A 17,370-nucleotide genomic window follows, 5' to 3' on the forward strand; every position below is an offset into this window, starting at 1 on the left:
AAATAAACCTGGATTTATGTGAATTTAATTATTAAGCTAATTATTTAAATATTAAATTTTTGTGTATCTCATGTACTATTACCATGTCATGCAATTTAAAAAAATTAATGTTAAAAAAATACATATACATTTATTAGTATCACAAAGTTATATTTTAAAGGTGTAATTTTTGGAGGCAGAAAAGCTCTATTTAATGTTTTCTTTATCCAAACGTATTAAACATACGTAAAAACCACAAACAAATAAAAAAAAAATCAGTACATTTTCCTGAAATAACTTTAAGTTGTTCATTAAATTATACTTGTGCAGCCACGAGAAGGGTCTGGCTGCGAGAAGGGTCTGGCTGCAGCCACTGGGAAGCGCCATATTGCGACCGCCACAGTAACCGGAAACACGTGACCTCCAGAGGACCCGGAAGTGACACAGCTTTATAAAGGAAGGAATCCTATCATTGAAGAGGTGGCCGTTGTGGAACGTCGAGAAGGTGAGACTCCTCACTTTGGTCTTATATTAATCAATCGTTCGTGAATGTATTTTAATTTTTAAAAGAAAGCCTTTTCTTTAGCTGCAGTGCGTTTCATTCGGTTCCTGTGAAGCAATGACCCAGAATATGTGCTAAATGAACGTTTTGCTAATTAGCTTAATAGTGTGCAATGTCACCTGGCTTTTCAATGCACTCTCTTGCCACCATGTTTCCCTGTTATAGTTAGCCATAAAATATATATGTAATGCTTTTATTTTTGCCCAGATTGGGCCTGCAAGTGTAAGTCCACTTGGAGCTGGTACGTGATGTAACCTTCAGGAACCACTCCCCAACGGCTTCTTGCTTAATAACCTTTTTTTTTTTTTTTAATGAACTTTATTGGACAAACAACGAGTATACAACATACAAACAGATGAAGTATACAAAAGAACAGAACATGAACATACCTTCGTACGTGCTTGCTCTGGTAATGTTTTATAGAAGTATGTGAGCCCTATTCTTAATGGGGGGAGGATTTATTTGAAGATTATTGAATTAAACTACATTACTTGCTGGCGGTAAGATACACTGCAGCAGGAAGTACTTGTATTATCTGCAGGCTGACAAAATGTCTTCAACGGACGTGACACAAGGGGAAATCTGCCTTGAATCATCAGACTCAGTAGCAGGTTCCTCCTCCTTCCAGTAAACCACACATGCTTCAATAGAAAGATTAGTAAATACGATAACTCATAAGGAAGCAGACATAATTTAGGTAGCACAAATATTTTTAGCTTATTTTCAGTTAATATTTCCTGGTTGCGTTCTTGGTGTTTTTAAATGCCCCAAAAATGATGAAACGTTTTTGTTGATGGAAACAAAAGGTCACGTTCTGTGTCATCAGTCATTTAGTTTTTTGTATAACAAAAAATATTTTTGTGCCTCAAAGGTCACACCAGTTAGTAAATGTCATCTGAGACATCCTAAATTAAACAGTTATTGTAGAAAAAAATGTCTTTTAATTGTTTTTTTGGGGGGGGGACATGCCTTTATGTGATAAACTTGATCACTGATATTAGTCGACCAACAATGACAGGTTTTTTTTTTTTCTGTTTGCTGATATGATAATGTTCAATAGTTTGGATTTAAATGTTGAAAATATGTTGGAAATCATTTCAGTACAGTTTGTCCAGCAGAGAGACACGAACTATTACATCCTTAGTACCGGCTGCACATGTAGCAAAGTAATATCACTGCCCTGTAAGTTGACTAGAAAATTAAACATTGCTAGTATGAACTAGTCGTGCCAATCATTGGTTGCGCTGGTTAACTGCTGGATGTAAGATATTAAGAAGCAGGCTGCTCCTGTTTGTTACAGGCCCACATGTTGTAGATGAGAGGGCTAGATCGCAGAAAGAGATGCTGTAATTCTGCACTGCACAGATCTCATTCTTCCCTTATACAGAGTATATAGCTGAACAGATTCTCACTCTGTATGCACTTTGTTTTATTAACACTATATGGATCAAATTTCAACAACGAACAGCACAGCATTCATAAGGTGACACAGTTTTGTAAATGCCAAGCAAAGCTGTAAACTGCATGGTACAGTAAAGAATACTATTCTTTATCCTTTTTTTTTTTAACTTGAAAACTGGCTCAATTACTTACTTTCTGTTAACTTGTTGTCTGTGCAGGACCACAGCATTCTTGCCCCCCCCAAAACAACCAGAAAAGCCAAATCCTGTGTGATCCTATGCCCACAGCTCAGATGGAGAATACCGTATATAAAACAAGGTTTTACTGTATATAAAATAAGGTTTTCATGGCAGTTAGTGTAGTTCCTGCCTCACTGAGCCTGTTTATAGAGGAAACACTCCACCCTGCAGTACCATGAATAGCTGCTCTGTTACCTGACTTGCTGCACGTCCCTTTTTTTTTTTTTTTTTTTTTTTTCTTTTCTGCTCTTGCATCTGCTCTCTTGATTTGCTGCCCACTGCCTCATCGCCTCTTTGTCCTATATTCTGTTTTTAGAACAACAACAAAACCAGGAGCGATGGATCAGATGAGATCTGCGTTTAACGGCGTGGTACGTTCACAGCTTAAATTTTGCACATTGCCACGTCTTCATCATTGTTTGTATCTTGAGCAAACTGATAAAACGGAAGCAATCGCAAAGTGACAAGCTTTGTTTTGCTTCCTTTTTTTTTTTTTTCTCATTATAAAAACAACTGTAGCATTGTTAATACTTTGCTGCTCTTGCTCTTATGCAGCTGCTGAATCTGGAGCATGTCGCTCTCATAGTTTTCACTCTGATCTTCTCCAGGTTAAAAGCGTGCGTTACAGCAGGTTCACCCTGCAGCCCACAGAGAATGGAGAAAGGCATGTGGAGGTCAAACTGTCTGAAGATGGCACTGAGGAGTTCACAGACGTGGAGGCCGAGGGCTCGCCAAGCTTCAGGCCGGCACCTCGAAATTATAGCCGGCGTTACATTGCCTGGCTGCTCCTGGGAACCTTGCTGATATTTATCACTGGTAGGTTATGCTCTGAAAACCTCTTATACTTATCCAAGTCTACAGAAAGGAAAATGACTCTGTTTATGTACTTTGTATGTACTACGTTTTAATCAATTTTGGTGTGTGCTGTGTCTTCCAGGCTATCTGGTTGGTTATGTCAGTCACAGTAAACCTAAAGTGGAGTCGGTGAACTGCAGCCCAGAGAAAAATCAGACAACAGGGAAGCAGTCTGTGGTTGCATCAGTGACACAAGCTCCAGTTGCATCACTGACACAAGCTCCAGTTGCACAACCTGCAGAGGTTGAGATGGACTTCAAGAGCATCTCTCAACTTCTTGCGAGGAGAATGACCAGAGAGGCCTTTCAAAATACTCTAAAGTACACTGAATACGCACACACCTTCAAACCAAACACACATTTAATGTCAGTGTGGGCACACATCAAACAACTCTACTGCTGAACCAATAAAAAGTAAATGATTACAAAGAGAAACATTTCTCCCTAACACTAAATCGAATCAGGACATGTGACTTGAGGGAAAAATAATGGATAAATAAGTAAATGCGGTGAATTATAAATCCTTTTTTCCACTGCAGAGGAAAAGGGTACATTAAAACGAGTTGATTGCAAGTGCCGTCAGTGATGGTTAAATGTTGATCTCAAGATTCATTCAAACATCAAAACTTTTAATTATTTGGTTGGAGAAAATGTTAACTTATAACTACTACTGCCATACCCCTGCTTCTTCATAATTCTGACAGAACTGTTGATGGCATCTCTTTAGCTGCCTGGAGGACCAATGTTTGTCATCTATTAAATTTTCACTGCAAATGAAAGTTGGGGATGGAGGGGGCAACTTTGACTTGCAGCAGTTTTTCATGTAGACTCAACTTTACCTTTGACTTGTCATTGTGAAACTACACTCTATTTTTAAATCGTTTCCTGTGTTTCATGGAAACACGATGCCTGGCGCTTAAAATGAGGCACACTGTGTTCTTGGTTAAGTCAGTGAGTCATTTGAGTGCCTTTTACGTGAAATGTTTGGACTGCATGTTAAAGAGATGTCAATCATTTCAAGACTAAACTGAGATGCTGACAGAAAAAGTAAATAAAATGTCCTTTCTGCAGGGACTTTGATCGGCCCGAGCGTTCAGCAGGAAGTGATGAAGACATGAGTTTGGCAAACCGCATCTTTGATGGATTCAAGGAACAGGAGATGGATCCCTGGACAGACATCCACTATGTTCAGCTGCCGATGCCAGACAGGTGCCTGCAACCTTACAAAAAAAAGTTAATTATTTATTTAAATGATTGTGGCATTAATTCAGAGGGAGGGTTTATACCTCTGTGATTTCCTGATTTGAGTTTTGCATGCCAAACTGTTTAGTGTAAAAAGAAGGAGTTAAAAAAATAAAAACAAAAAAGAATTCTACAAATTACACCTGAATTTGTCCATTGACGTTTTTTGTAATGCTCGATTATAAGTTGTATATTTGTTAAATAAAATAAACACTGGAACACAGACATGTTTGTGACGAAAAATGGACTGAAATGTCACAAACCTGTAAAATAAAGTGTGTCCAAGGAAAATAATTTTTAACAGGTTCTTGCCTTCTCCTCTGCAGCCAGAATCCAAACAAGGTTCAGTTTGGTTCAGAAGATTTCAGCCTTACTGGGTATCTGGCCTATAGCGCTACAGGCAGAGTTCAGGTGAGCCTAAAGCTTTGGCAAAGAACCACCTTAGTTTCACTCTCTGAAAACTATGAAACAAACCATGAATGTCAGAAGATTTGTAGTTAGGACTGTTGTTCAGAAACCTCTTCTGGAGATCTTTTATGGATATTGCGTATCTTGTTAATTTAAGAAATGTTTTTGTCAGTTGGTGGCCTGTCTGACTGCTATTAATTGGTATTTACAGGGCAAACTTGTGTACGGCAACTATGGGCGTAAAGAGGACTTGGACATCGTGAATAAAAATAAGGTTGAGCTAAAAGGCTGCATGCTGCTCGTCCGTGCTGGAAAGCTCAGTTTTGCAGAGCAGGTATGTGTGCATGATGAAGATGGTGTAGGATAGCAGAGTGAAGTTAGAAAAATGAATTCTACTTGTGAGTAACTCAAATTAACTGCAACTTTGAGGAAATGGGTTCAGTTCCTCACAGCTGGTTGTTTTTATTTAAATTGCTCTTGTTCAGCTTATACTTTTATCTTTTACATTGATCAGCCTTCACTTGGAAGGCTTTGAGATGCATTTACATTAAGGAAGCTGATGAGCAGGTTTTGTTCCAGGAACAAAATTCTTCAGTTTTTTTTTTCTTTTTTCCTTCTTTCAGGTGGCCAATGCTGCAGATAGAGGGGCGTCTGCTGTTCTGATCTACCCCGATGAAGCTGATTACAATTATGTAGCTGACACTGTGCTCTATGGACATGTGAGTTTGTAAAATAAGTCAAGTAGGCAGTAAAGTGTTGTTTTGTTATGATAGTAGATTTTTTTTTTTTTTTTTTTTTTTTTTTTTTTTTTTTTTTTTTTTCTCTTCTCCCCCTTTGCCTAAATCTGTTTTCATGTCCCCTTCAGGTCCATCTGGGCTCGGGTGATCCCTACACCCCTGGATTCCCCTCCTTTAACCACACCCAGTTTCCCCCAACTCAGTCATCTGGCCTCCCCAAAATCCCAGCCCAGACTCTCACCCGCAGTATTGCTGTAAAACTTCTTCAGTAAGGCCACACACAGATCAGTGCAGACATGAACAGTGTTCTACAGATTAAGAAACATTCATATGTTTACACATTGTGTGATGACCATGATGATCATGGCCTTACCATCAGCATCGGTTAAACAGGACAGCTGCCAGACACCTCTACAATTTCATGCTGCTGAGTTCAGCAATATATCTGCCACAGTTAAAACTTTTCTTTTGTGTTCTTTTAGGAAAATTGGTGGTCCTGAACCAGATGCAGCAAGTGGTTTTAAAGGTGGATTCAAGCAAGTGTCTTACAGTCTGGGAGGCGTTGAGAACATCACTGTTGAGGTCAACAACAAGCTGGTGAACAAGGAGATCCATAATGTGTTTGGGGTGATCAAAGGATTTGATGATCCTGGTAAGACAAAACTTTTATTTGGAGTGACTTAGCTTCTGCTTAGTCTTAGGCCAAGACGTGTGACACTAAGATGGATTTGTTCATGAACCTGCAGATCGCTACATTGTACTGGGAGCTCAGAGGGATGCCTGGGGTAGCGGCTACGCCAGAGCCACTGTTGGCACCTCAGTACTGGTACAGCTGGCCAAGGCTTTCCATGAGATGGTCGAGAATGGTAAGGAATAAAAACAAAATGCTATACAAACAACAGTTGGTGGGACTGAGTACACTGGATCGCAGTGCAAGAAGTATCATGGTGTTATCATTTGGTATGCATGTCGTCTATAGATGGGTTCAGGCCCAGGAGAAGCCTGGTGTTTGCGAGCTGGAGTGCAGGAGAATATGGAAGTGTTGGCGCCACAGAGTGGCTTGAGGTGAGAACTGCATACCTTTTGAAAGGGAATGCCTGCTGTATTGATAGTGTTTTAACATGTCTCATCTGTTTTGTTGGTTTGTTTGTTTTCTTTTTAAGGGTTATATGGCCTCTATTGACAAAAAAGTGTTCACCTACATAAGCCTGGACGGGGTTGTCATGGGTATGTAGACAAATTTACACACATGCAGAACATCTCAGGACTTAAATGGTGGCATTTGTCAGTTGACCTCTTTTGGTTTTTTTTTTTTTTTTGTTTGTTTGTTTGTTTTTGTTTTGTTGTCTTTTTTTTCTTTACAAGGTAAGGGGGGCTTTATGGCCTCAGCAAGTCCACTGCTCTACAGCCTCCTTGAGACCACGATGAAAGAGGTATTACACTGATTTATAGTGATACACGTTTCGTACAAATGGATAGTTTGTGCTGACTGTAATCTGCCTTGTTCTTAAAGGTAAATAGTCCTGTTGGTGCTGGCACGGTGTACGACATGGCAGGAAAAACGTGGGAGGCTAATGTGTAAGTAAGAAACTAGTGTGGTGAAATGAACCACAGTGCATAAAACTTTAGTCAAGTAATAGAGGAACACTCTTGCATATGAAGGGGACAAATGGATTTACTATAAACAGGCTCCTGGACAATATTTAACTGACTGATGATGATGGTGATTGCTTGTACTCTGACTGGCTCTGAGATTGCACACCTTTATTTATTCAACTATCTGGCTGATTCACACTGCTCTAAATGCCATAAAGAATGGAATATTACTTAGTATGGTCATCCCAGGCATTCTGGTTGTAAGCCCCATCCACCTGTTGTTCGAAAGTGGGGAACCAATTGGAAGTAAGGAAGAGGGTCGTTTCAGACAGGATGAGCTGAGTGACTACACAAAGGCTCTGTATAAGATTAAAAAAATATTAATAATTGTGAGTCCTGCAAAGCTGTTCTACTAGAGCCAAAAATAAGTATAATAGCCCCCTTTAAAATAACTGTCTAAACACTTATAAAAATGACTCTAAACCAGTTATTTCATAGCAGATAATCAGGGATTACTTTGATACATCTCCCCCCCCTAATGTTTCTTTCTGTTTTGCTCATCTACAATAACAATTTTTTTTGTTTTTCGTTTTTCTTCTTTCCCTGCATGCAGAATGAGACCGATGACAATAGATGACCCAGCCTATCCCTTCTTGGCTTTCTCTGGAATTCCCTCAGTCTCCTTTCACTTCATCAAACCAAATGTGAGGGGTGATTCATTTATATATTAACCCCCCCCCCCCCAAAAAAAAACAAAAAAACAAAAACGTCTGCTTGTCATTTTAAACATTAAGCAAACAGTGATGTGTATTGAACTGTCTGTATGTTTCTCCACTTAAGTCTGAGGTCTACACTTATTATGGCACTCAATTGGACACCATGGACCACCTTAACTATGAAACCAACCATCAGACCAACGAGGTCACGGCGATAGCAGCGCAGTTTGCTGGTCAGATGGCCCTGCACCTGGTTCATGACCACCTGCTGAGCTTGGATGTGAACCGGTACAGCAAAACCCTCACCAAGGCTGTGGCGGGAGTCTACAAACGCATCCGGCTGCTCCCACAGGTTGGTGTCTTCCTGACTTTGTTTCATTTTCATCCATTTTATGAATTTCACGTGATTAAGAATATTTGTTTTGTCTGGTGAAGGTGAAGGATTTGAGTCCCAGCTGGCTGAACCGTGCACGAGGCTCCTTCCAGCGTGCTGCCAGTAACCTCTACAATGACATTGCCAACACCAACTTGGATGACAAAGAAGCCTGTCGAATCCTCAACGACAGGATCATGAAGGTAATGCATGTATTACAAGACCTCTGCTGGGTTGTGTGTTGTAATTTTTAAAAAAAAAAACTATACATTTTGAAAATTGTGAGCTCAGTCAGTTTATAGATGTCACAGATGCTGACAAGCTTGGTGTCTATGTTGCAGTGCTGTGCTCGCATCAGAAAATGTTGGTTTAAGCAAGATTGTCATTTACCAAAAGCTCAGACATGTCATGTTGTTACTTAGCAGAAGATCTTTAAGTAGAAAAAAAAAAAAAAAATTCTGCTTCTTGCTTTATATTTTGATAGAAAAAATGGTAAGTGGGTGCATCGATTTATTGCAACATGCATGGCATGGAAATGCATGCAATCTACACAAGTGGCTGACATTTTTGGCAGCATTTTATGGTACCTTATCTGTTAGTTACTGTGTAGTGACGTCCTGGTGTCTTATATCCCAGCTGATAGAAATGAATACAAAGCTGGGACTCTTTTCTTTTTTTTTTTTTTTTTTTTTTTTTTTTTTTTCCCCCTACACCTAGTCTAGCATTCTTTTCTGGAACAACAAAGAAAAAATCAACAAGGGCTATTCTGTAGTTACTAATTATGTGAAATGTGTTTTTTGTTTGTTTGTTAACTAAAGGTTGAGCACAGCCTCCTCTCTCCATACGTCTTACCTGTTGAGGTTCCCTTCCGTCACCTACTGTTTGGCCGAGGCTCCCACACTCTGGCGTCCATTGCTGAGACTACTGACATGGATGAACTCCGCACCCAGCTGGCCCTAGCCACCTGGAACTTGCAGGGATGTGCCAATGCCATGGTGGGAAACATCTGGGACCTTGATGAAGAAATTTAAATTGGTGGGACGCAGAGATGTGAGGGTGGGAGTTGTGTGTTTGCATGTGTATTTTTTGGAAAGTAAGTTTGAGGTAAATCATAGCGCTCCAGTATCAGCACTTAAAAGCACAAGCCGTTAATCAGAAACCCCAACCTTTGTTCCAGGCTTATACTCAGATTTCAGGGGAATTCAAATAAATTCCACAAATAGTCTCAAAGAGAACAGTGTTAAAATGTAGAGCTGAAAACTGTGAACAAGGATTACTTGACGAAATGAAATGCTACTGACAAATCCACCTCCTCAAGTAGACTCGAAGCTCTTGCTGCGACCACTTGCCATCAAAGCACTAAAAGACCTTATATGTATTTGTTTTTTATTGTTTTGTTTTTTAAATTATTTATCAGTGGCAGTGTCCACTATAAAGCTGTTGTTTGTCTTTTTATACGACGTTATCGGAAGCAGTGTCTTCCATAATTATGACGGTTATACTGTCGAAACCTACGGCAGTATCTGCTAAAGAAATGACTCCAAATGTTGCTGGAAAAAAGACCCAGAAAAAGTTTAATCTTTCTACCCTCTTTTTCTTCCTTTAGCGTTGAGCTGCTGTAAAAGCAGGCTTTCACAAATAGACTGACATAACTGCATCTGTGGATTCCCTCTGTTAGAAGGGAGAAATTAATGGTATAAAAAAAAAAAAAAAATTGTATCTTGGTAGATTTAAAAAGTCTGTATTTAATGAGATTTTCCAATGCCTGACTAAAGCTGGCAAGGAAACAAAAAAATTGTCTGCAGCTTGTGGAAAATTGTTTATTTATCACAAGCAAAGAGATTTATTCTGCAATTGGTGGCAAAGTGAATGTCAAATAAGTTTTAAAAAAACAAACAAAAGCAATGCAGGCACAATACTAAATCTGAGCTCAAAGAGACATTTATGTTGCACTCTCTACTTTGGAGCATTTAATGAGTTTTAATAATTTTATTGGGAGCAGTGCCTTCCATAATTAAACCGCATTATCGGGAGCAGTGCCTTCCATAATTAAACCGCATTATCGGGAGCAGTGCCTTCCATAATGATAAACAGTGACGGTAGTTTTTGCCTACCATTGTGTGTTTTTTTGTATACGTGTATTTATCGAGAGCAGTGTCTCTCATATTTCACTTGAAAGGTGGAACAACTTATCGGGAACAGTGTTTCCCAGAGTTTTTATACTTACTGTATTTGTTTTGGGTGCATATAGGTATTGTCCTCCATAGAGTGTGTGCACTCTTCTGGTTCCTACTGTTTTTGCTTGTGCATACATTTCCTCTTTAATACTATTACTAATCATAGTGAGCCTCATCTGGGCAGGATTGACAGTACAGGTCGAGGTAGAAAATGAGGACATTATTCCAAACGGTGCATGACCAAAGTCATCTAAATGGGGTGGTGGGAAAAGCAATTTGTCATTTGTATTGGTTATAAATCAGCTAGGAAAAACTCAACACTCACATTTCTAACTTTTCAATATGAATTGATAGTTCTGTGTCTATAGGGTTATTATAATCAGTAGGTGCTCACAGCCAATTCGGGTTAAATTGTGGCACCAATAAAAGTATACCAGTGTGTCGGTACCTGCATCAGATTCAAAATTTTGCTTTTTGAGTTTAATCAGTTTTTCTTAATTTAATCAAATTGTAACTTGCTGATCCTCTTTAAAATTAAGCTCAAGGAGAAGTAGTTGGGACAAGGAGAAAGGGGCTACACACCTAAATCTACCCTGCAGTAGCATATCGAAGCTTTTACAGGGTCTCCCTCTTTTAATAGCTGTGATGTCTATAACCAGATTATTACTTTAACGTGACTTAGGCTTGCCTATCCTTCAAAGTTATTTTAAAATTCAGACATTTCATTGACATAATAGGGAAACTGCTGCTTTCATTATCATTTTTTTAAATTACCTACTGCCTTCCCAGTGAATCCAGTCCATATGAGGCTCTTACTACTTATACAATAATTCTAAGCACTGAAGGATGTTGAAATGAGTGCACTATAATCATTAAAGTTATAGCAACAAACCTGGTCTGTCAGCCTTGTGACCTCAAAACCTCTTTTCTTTGTTAGTGACTGAAAACACAAATGAATTCACTTGCATGGGTTTTCTCCTCACTGCATGTTACTAAACTGTAGCTCCAAGTGGAACCATATTACATAGTTTCACTTGTCCAAATTAAATTTATTTGTGGTTGTTTGTTGATCATAATTTCAACTATTTGGCCCTTTTTTCCTGGAATTGTTATCCCTGAATTAGTAGAGTTATAACCGTCAAGTTAAAATGTCATAAATCAGTACAGGATATTAAAAGCTACTAATCTTATCAAATGGATCTGTCACTGAAAAACTGTTTCATTATTTGAGCTGATTTAATTAGTTCAGCTACTCCTGTATTGTCTTGCATCCATTTATCTTGCATCCATTACAAGAATAAGTTTCTCCACATCCAGAACTAGAAATGTGATCATTAGAAAATTTGTTTTGGCTCACTGTGTTGCTGGAAAAATACTGAGAATGATTTCTGTACTTCAGATGTTGTTGACATTCTTTATTGTGACATCCATGTTCAGTAGAAAATTGTAATAAACCCTTTGGCTTAGCATAAAGACTGTCTCGCTCCTTCATTGTGTTAATCCTACGGTTTATGTTATAGCTAAAGGCAGGTTCAGCTTTGAGGGTTGTTGGGTTTTTTTTTTTCTCCCTCTTCAGATGTTCAGTAAATAGAAAACATTTCAATTTCCTTATTAATAATTTAAAATTTCAATCATGACTGTAGCTTGTGTAAAATAAAAATTTAAAAAAAGACAAATTTGTTTTTAAAGAAATTTGTGGTGTACCTCAGGAGTTTTGCATGCAACCATACATCGGACAACCGATATAAATCAGATACTTGCCTCCAATTTAATGAAGTAATGGTAAAGTGTGTGTAAAGAGGACGTAGAAATTAGCAGGAAATAAAATTAACTTCTGTAACGTGTGCTTTTATTTTGAAAGTTGAATTTCTAAACAAGATGTGCTGTTATTTTGGTGAGTTCCGTCTTGTGACGTGTCGTGACGCTCTGAAATCCCTGCACGCTCGCTGGGAAGCGTCCCGGAATTAACGGAGGAAAGAGACGGAGATAACGGTTCCGGTGAATTTCACAGATACCTGATAAACGCCGCGGCTGAGTACGGCGGGCGGAGTGAGGAGAGACCGGAGGAGAGGGACCGTCCCCTCCGCAAAGCCCGTCGTTTTAGGTCCGTACGATGGGGGTCATTTCTGTTGTTGCTCTTTCTTGGATATGTTTTGGTACATGTTGTACCAAAACAAACACGTTAAGTTCATAAGTAAAAAAAAATAAAAATACTAGCTAACAATAGTGGAAAAAGTACAAAACGGTGTAAAAGAGGGGTGTAATATTATTAGCCTTGGCTCTTCATTGTATTGGGACGAGTGTGTGTCCACTTAGGGCTAATCAGCTTTAGGTTGACAGACTGTGAAGATGAATTAAAATCTTTATTGCTCTCAGCATGAGAGAGATGCTAGCTGCTTACTCTCAATTGTTTATCTGACTGATTTAACTTTATGTTGAACTTTTGCAAAGACATGAAGCAATCTTTGCTTTAGTCACGAATAAAGGGCTAGTCCACCATATGTACATGTGAGTTTATCAGTCAGCAGCTGCACTAAATAGTCTTGTAATGTCTGGTGTGGTTCTGCTTGAGCAGGGATGTTATTTTACACTGTGGGCCGCATGCAGCCCACTTTGATCAGAACAGACCTCTTTCTGTCAGTGTAAACTACACGTTCAATCTCTGAGATATCTCAATATAAGAAAAAAGAAGTAGCAGGGCAGTTTTTCTACACGATGATGAAATGCTGTAGTAAATGAAAGAAATTGTTACCACTAAACTTTTGGCTTAATTTGTAAGAAATAAGCAAAAGGGTAAAATTACAGAAAAAGTTCTGGGTACAGACTGTTCTGTGGTTACAAAATGTATTATTTGTTTTGAAATTTCCACAGTCTATAGTGAAAAAACAAGAACTTTTATGTGATTTAAGTCTTGATCTATTATTTAAAGTGCAAAACGTGAAGGATACATAAGTTTGAAAATTTCAACAAATTATTATTTCTAACAACTTCTAATCATATTTTGATGTTGATAAAACAGAATACCAAAAAAACCAACAATTACCTGCACAGTTGACCTGATCTTTGCCGGACCGATTCTGGACCTGGGCCCTAGTTCTGACTCTCCTGTTTAAGAGAACGCATTAGAAACTACCACATAAGTAGAGAAAGATTACAAACACAACTACCAAACACATTCATTAGTCATTTTTGGACTAGAGAGCATTTGTCAGCCTACTTATTTTGCAGTTAGTCAATCAGCCAGTAAAGTAACAGCTGTGAAATGCAGAAAATCCTGTACACTATGAATTCAAACGCACCTCCTGCCATATGTTAATGAGATGTAATAGTGTGAAGACTGTCTATGATCACTTGAATTAGTATTCAAACAGTTAACAATTTTAAACCCTAAAATAATCATTTGACACTTTAAAATCTTTTTTAAAAGAGTTAATTCTCAAACAATTTGACTTTTTACACTCTTCCTCAGCGATGAGGCAGCAGGTCTGTCTGAGCCTCCCCCGTGGTGACAATATGGGCACAGCCTGTTCCTGCGTGCTCGTTTTCACCTCCTGCACAATTTCTACCGGCTGTTGCTTCTGAGAGTTTTTCTGCTGCTCTCTTCACAGCAGCAGATGGAAATTTTTGTTGAAGTGTTTTATTTTTTTCCTTTCTTGTTAATAGTTTTGACGCTGACTTGCTCTCCGTCTCTCTTTAACTTTGTGTAGATGTGGAGTCCCTTCATCCATGGCTGTAGCCAGATGACCTCTAGTGACTCCACCAGAGGACCCCTGCAGGGTGTGACAGATAAGCCAAAACATTATGACCATTCACAACCAATTCCACTAAATGCCTCAAAGTAACTGAGGGTGGTCTCTGCTGCCTCAGGTTACCTTTAGAAGTCTGGAACTGTTCAGATCTTTATGGTTTGGAGCTGTTTGGACTACCAGTGTGTGTATTTGGAAGGTGGTTATAGGAATAAATATTAATTTACATTCTCAGTTCCTACTAATTACTAATGCCTCTTCTCTGAAAAAAGGGTTATATGTGATGAAATGACTAGCAAAAGATTTGTTGTATGTAGTCCTTATTTTGAGAAACACTGATTTAAATCCCACTAAGATGAAATTGGTACTTCCAGTTGTCTCTGGAAATGGATTAGGCTGAAGCTGATCAATGTACAGTACTGTGCAAAAGTTTTGAGCCACCCCTCAGTTTGAAGTTTGCTTTCAAGGAGCTGGTCTTTCCTGGTTTTTTAAAGTGTTTGTGGACAGTAGTTCTCCAGGATTTTTGACCGTTCATAGTTTTCCGTTTGACATTGGCTGCTTTTTCAGTTATTTTTAGCCCAGTCTTTGTATGGCGGTTCTGACTATTTTGCTTGTTAACCCATTTAACAGCTCAACCGATGGACAATTGTTGTGTTCACAGATAATAGAGAGAAAAACACATAATTTGTTTCCATTTTCTAGTTGAATTTAAGTGCGGTGTGTCCTTAAAGACTTTGAGAAAGTTCTGAAGAAGTGAAAGAAAGAGGAAGAAGTGGCAGACCTTAAAAAATATGTGCAGTTGATGAACTGTCTCTGAAAGTCATGTCCATAAGAAATTGGAAAAATCCAACAACAACCTGACACAAAAACCTGTGTGTCTGATGCTTCAGGAGATCAATCTTCCCGAAGCCTAATCAGAAATGTTCTCAGTGGAAGGGTGGCAGTCAAGAAGCCTTTCTTAAGGAAGGCAAACAGGGAGAAAAGGGTGAGGTATGCCAAAATACACATGAACTGCACAGAAAATCAGTGCTAACAATTTTTATGAAGTGACAAATCCAAGTTTGAAATGTTTGGTTCAAATCATCGTCGATATGTATGGAGGAGGTCCAGAGTGAGGTGCAACAGTGGGTGTCTCTTCTAAAAGAGGTGGAGGCTCTGTCATGGCTTGAGGCTCCATTTCAGCCAGTGGTGTTGATCTTGTGAAAACTGGTGGAAATATGAACACATAGAACCATCAGATTTCAGTTCACTATGCAGTAACATCTAGAAAGAATCTGATTGGTAACAGCTTCATTTATTAGCATGGCAATGATTCCAAACACACTGCATACCTGGATTGGAAACGTACAGTTGAACATTATGAGTCATGGTTTGGCCTCCCCAGTAACATTATTGAAGCAGTGTGGGATCATCCTGACAAAGAAAAGAACAAAAGGTTTTAAATGTCCTTCAAGAAGTCAGAAGAAGTAGAAGAGAACTTACAAGAAAACTTGCCTAAGAGAGTTCAGGTTGTGTTAAAGATTATAGGTGCTTACCAAATATTGACTTTCAAGCTTGTTAGAATTGTAAAAATTGCTCTTGAAATAGTAATCAACTGATTTCTGGTAACTCTTCATGTGTCTTAATGGCAGCCTGCTGTAGGTTTCACTGTGGCAAGACTGCACAAGGATCCCAAACTAGAGACTTTATAAAAGAGAGACACGAGACTCAACAAATCCTGAATATGAGAAGTTTGTAACTCTAATAATGGCCGTCAACCTCGCCTGTCTCCCAACAGCCAATCATATTGTTGCACTGACATATATCCATTTGTTATCAAAGTAAAAAATCAGCTGAGTGTCCTTATTCCTCTCAGCTTCCTGTGTCTATGGGATGAGCCATGAGTCATTGATCATATCCTCACTTTGGACTGAGCTGTTAAAGAAGCTGTATTGTGTAACTTTCAGCATGCGTGTAAAAGTATAAGCTAAAGCTAAGGCTAAAAAAACCAAACAAACTCATGCAATATATATATCCTGCTGACCCTTGAAAGTGAGCTTATGGTTCTCATTCATCCATTTAGTCGCCTATAGAGATATGACCAAAATGTCTGTGGCAAGACTTGTTTCTATAAGGAGTTTGCTGTGACGGTTATATTTTACTCTTTTCAGTAGGGCAGGGCAATATGGCCAAAAATATTTATCACGATTTATATTTGAAAATTTGCGATAACGATATAACTGACGATATAATTGACGCAAGACAAAATACTTTACAACACCACAACTTTATTAGTGCAAAAAAAACCAACAACCCATCAATGTATTTTTACTTAAACAAGTAGCTGTTTTTTTATGTGCATTAAAGCTATATAAAAATTTAACAGTGCAAATGCAAATTCCTTGCTGACAGTTTAACCAAAAGACATTTCCAATGGAAATTGGCCAACATATCCTGAGCATAACCATGTATAATATCCACAAAACTTAAAAAGAGGTTATACACACACACAATACGGTAATATTATGTTGAAGCACAGTACGTATCACTCCGCGAGGCTCCTGAGTACGATAGCCGTAATACTCCGACAATCCATCAAGCGGTGCGGCTTCATAGCTTACCAAAGTTGTACTAAAACATTTTTTGACAGATTTTCAAGCGCCGTGTACCACATAAAATCGGTTTGAGGTCAGTAAACACAACCAGAATTCATACATAGGCCACACCGGATTATAAGAGGCACTGTCGATTTTTCAGAAAATCAAAGGATTTTAAGAGCGATTTAGTTTCCGAAAAACATGGTAATAACGACGGCCCGCTTGCATGCTCTACCAAAAGATGTGCTTTGGTGTATATCTGACGGACGAAAGCCAAACCAGTTCCACATCACTGAAGTTACAGCATTTTTACAAACCAATTCTGGTTCATCCGTTTCATTCAACGATCCGCTTTCGCCCTTCTCATTCTCCGTCGCCGCCATGCTTTTTCTGCCATGTGCGTATGAAAACAAAGGCACTGCGCATGTGCGTTTTACCCATATTCTATCGCGATATTTCATTTTCTTATCATTGCCTAACATTATACCGGTGTTACCATGAACGGTATGATATGGCCCAGCCCTACATTTCAGTTTACTAATTTTCATCTGTTTGCAGTAAGACCAGCAATATTTCACCTGCATTAAATCAAAATCATGTTTACATTTCACTTCTTGACTGGAACATTTGGATCAGTTTTAAATCATATAACAAGCGATTAAATTACACAAGAGCATGAGAAAAATCATGACATCTCTTTCACAGAAAGAAACCAAAACCTCAAACTTTTTATATCATTAACTCTAGTGACCAAATATTTGGTG

At 38.6% G+C, this 17,370-nt stretch overlaps 2 protein-coding genes and 1 long non-coding RNA gene across 4 annotated transcripts in view; 2 read left to right on the forward strand and 1 right to left on the reverse strand.

Moving 5' to 3' along the window:
• Positions 1–384: 384 nt before the first annotated feature.
• tfr1b (transferrin receptor 1b) lies at positions 385–11,757 on the forward strand. The gene is made up of 19 exons (XM_005449070.4): positions 385–484; positions 2,498–2,552; positions 2,790–2,997; positions 3,119–3,356; positions 4,107–4,244; positions 4,604–4,688; positions 4,897–5,019; positions 5,309–5,404; positions 5,551–5,690; positions 5,905–6,074; positions 6,169–6,288; positions 6,402–6,487; positions 6,586–6,649; positions 6,788–6,855; positions 6,936–7,000; positions 7,632–7,722; positions 7,859–8,086; positions 8,170–8,310; positions 8,926–11,757. Exons 2-19 carry the CDS (start codon positions 2,520–2,522, stop codon positions 9,136–9,138), a joined length of 2,307 nt encoding a protein of 768 aa, XP_005449127.1. The 5' UTR covers positions 385–484; positions 2,498–2,519; the 3' UTR covers positions 9,139–11,757.
• Positions 11,758–12,178: 421 nt separating this feature from the next.
• Positions 12,179–17,370, forward strand: part of tnk2a (tyrosine kinase, non-receptor, 2a) — a 28,077-nt gene continuing 22,885 nt past the window's right edge. The window contains exons 1-2 of one of the 2 annotated variants that reach the window (XM_005449073.4): positions 12,179–12,388; positions 13,992–14,061. The gene's annotated coding sequence lies outside the window, so the exon portion shown is untranslated. The remainder of the gene's footprint in view (positions 12,389–13,991; positions 14,062–17,370) is intronic. The other variant, XM_019363013.2, reaches the window with a different exon arrangement.
• Positions 15,053–16,965, reverse strand: LOC112847847 (uncharacterized). Its single transcript, XR_003221647.1, has 2 exons — positions 16,924–16,965; positions 15,053–15,713 (listed from the first exon to the last, which is right to left on the reverse strand). It is a non-coding gene; the product is annotated as an uncharacterized LOC112847847 (long non-coding RNA).

The sequence above is a fragment of the Oreochromis niloticus genome, linkage group LG9 (genome assembly GCF_001858045.2).
Source record: "Oreochromis niloticus isolate F11D_XX linkage group LG9, O_niloticus_UMD_NMBU, whole genome shotgun sequence".
NCBI lineage: Eukaryota > Metazoa > Chordata > Actinopteri > Cichliformes > Cichlidae > Oreochromis > Oreochromis niloticus.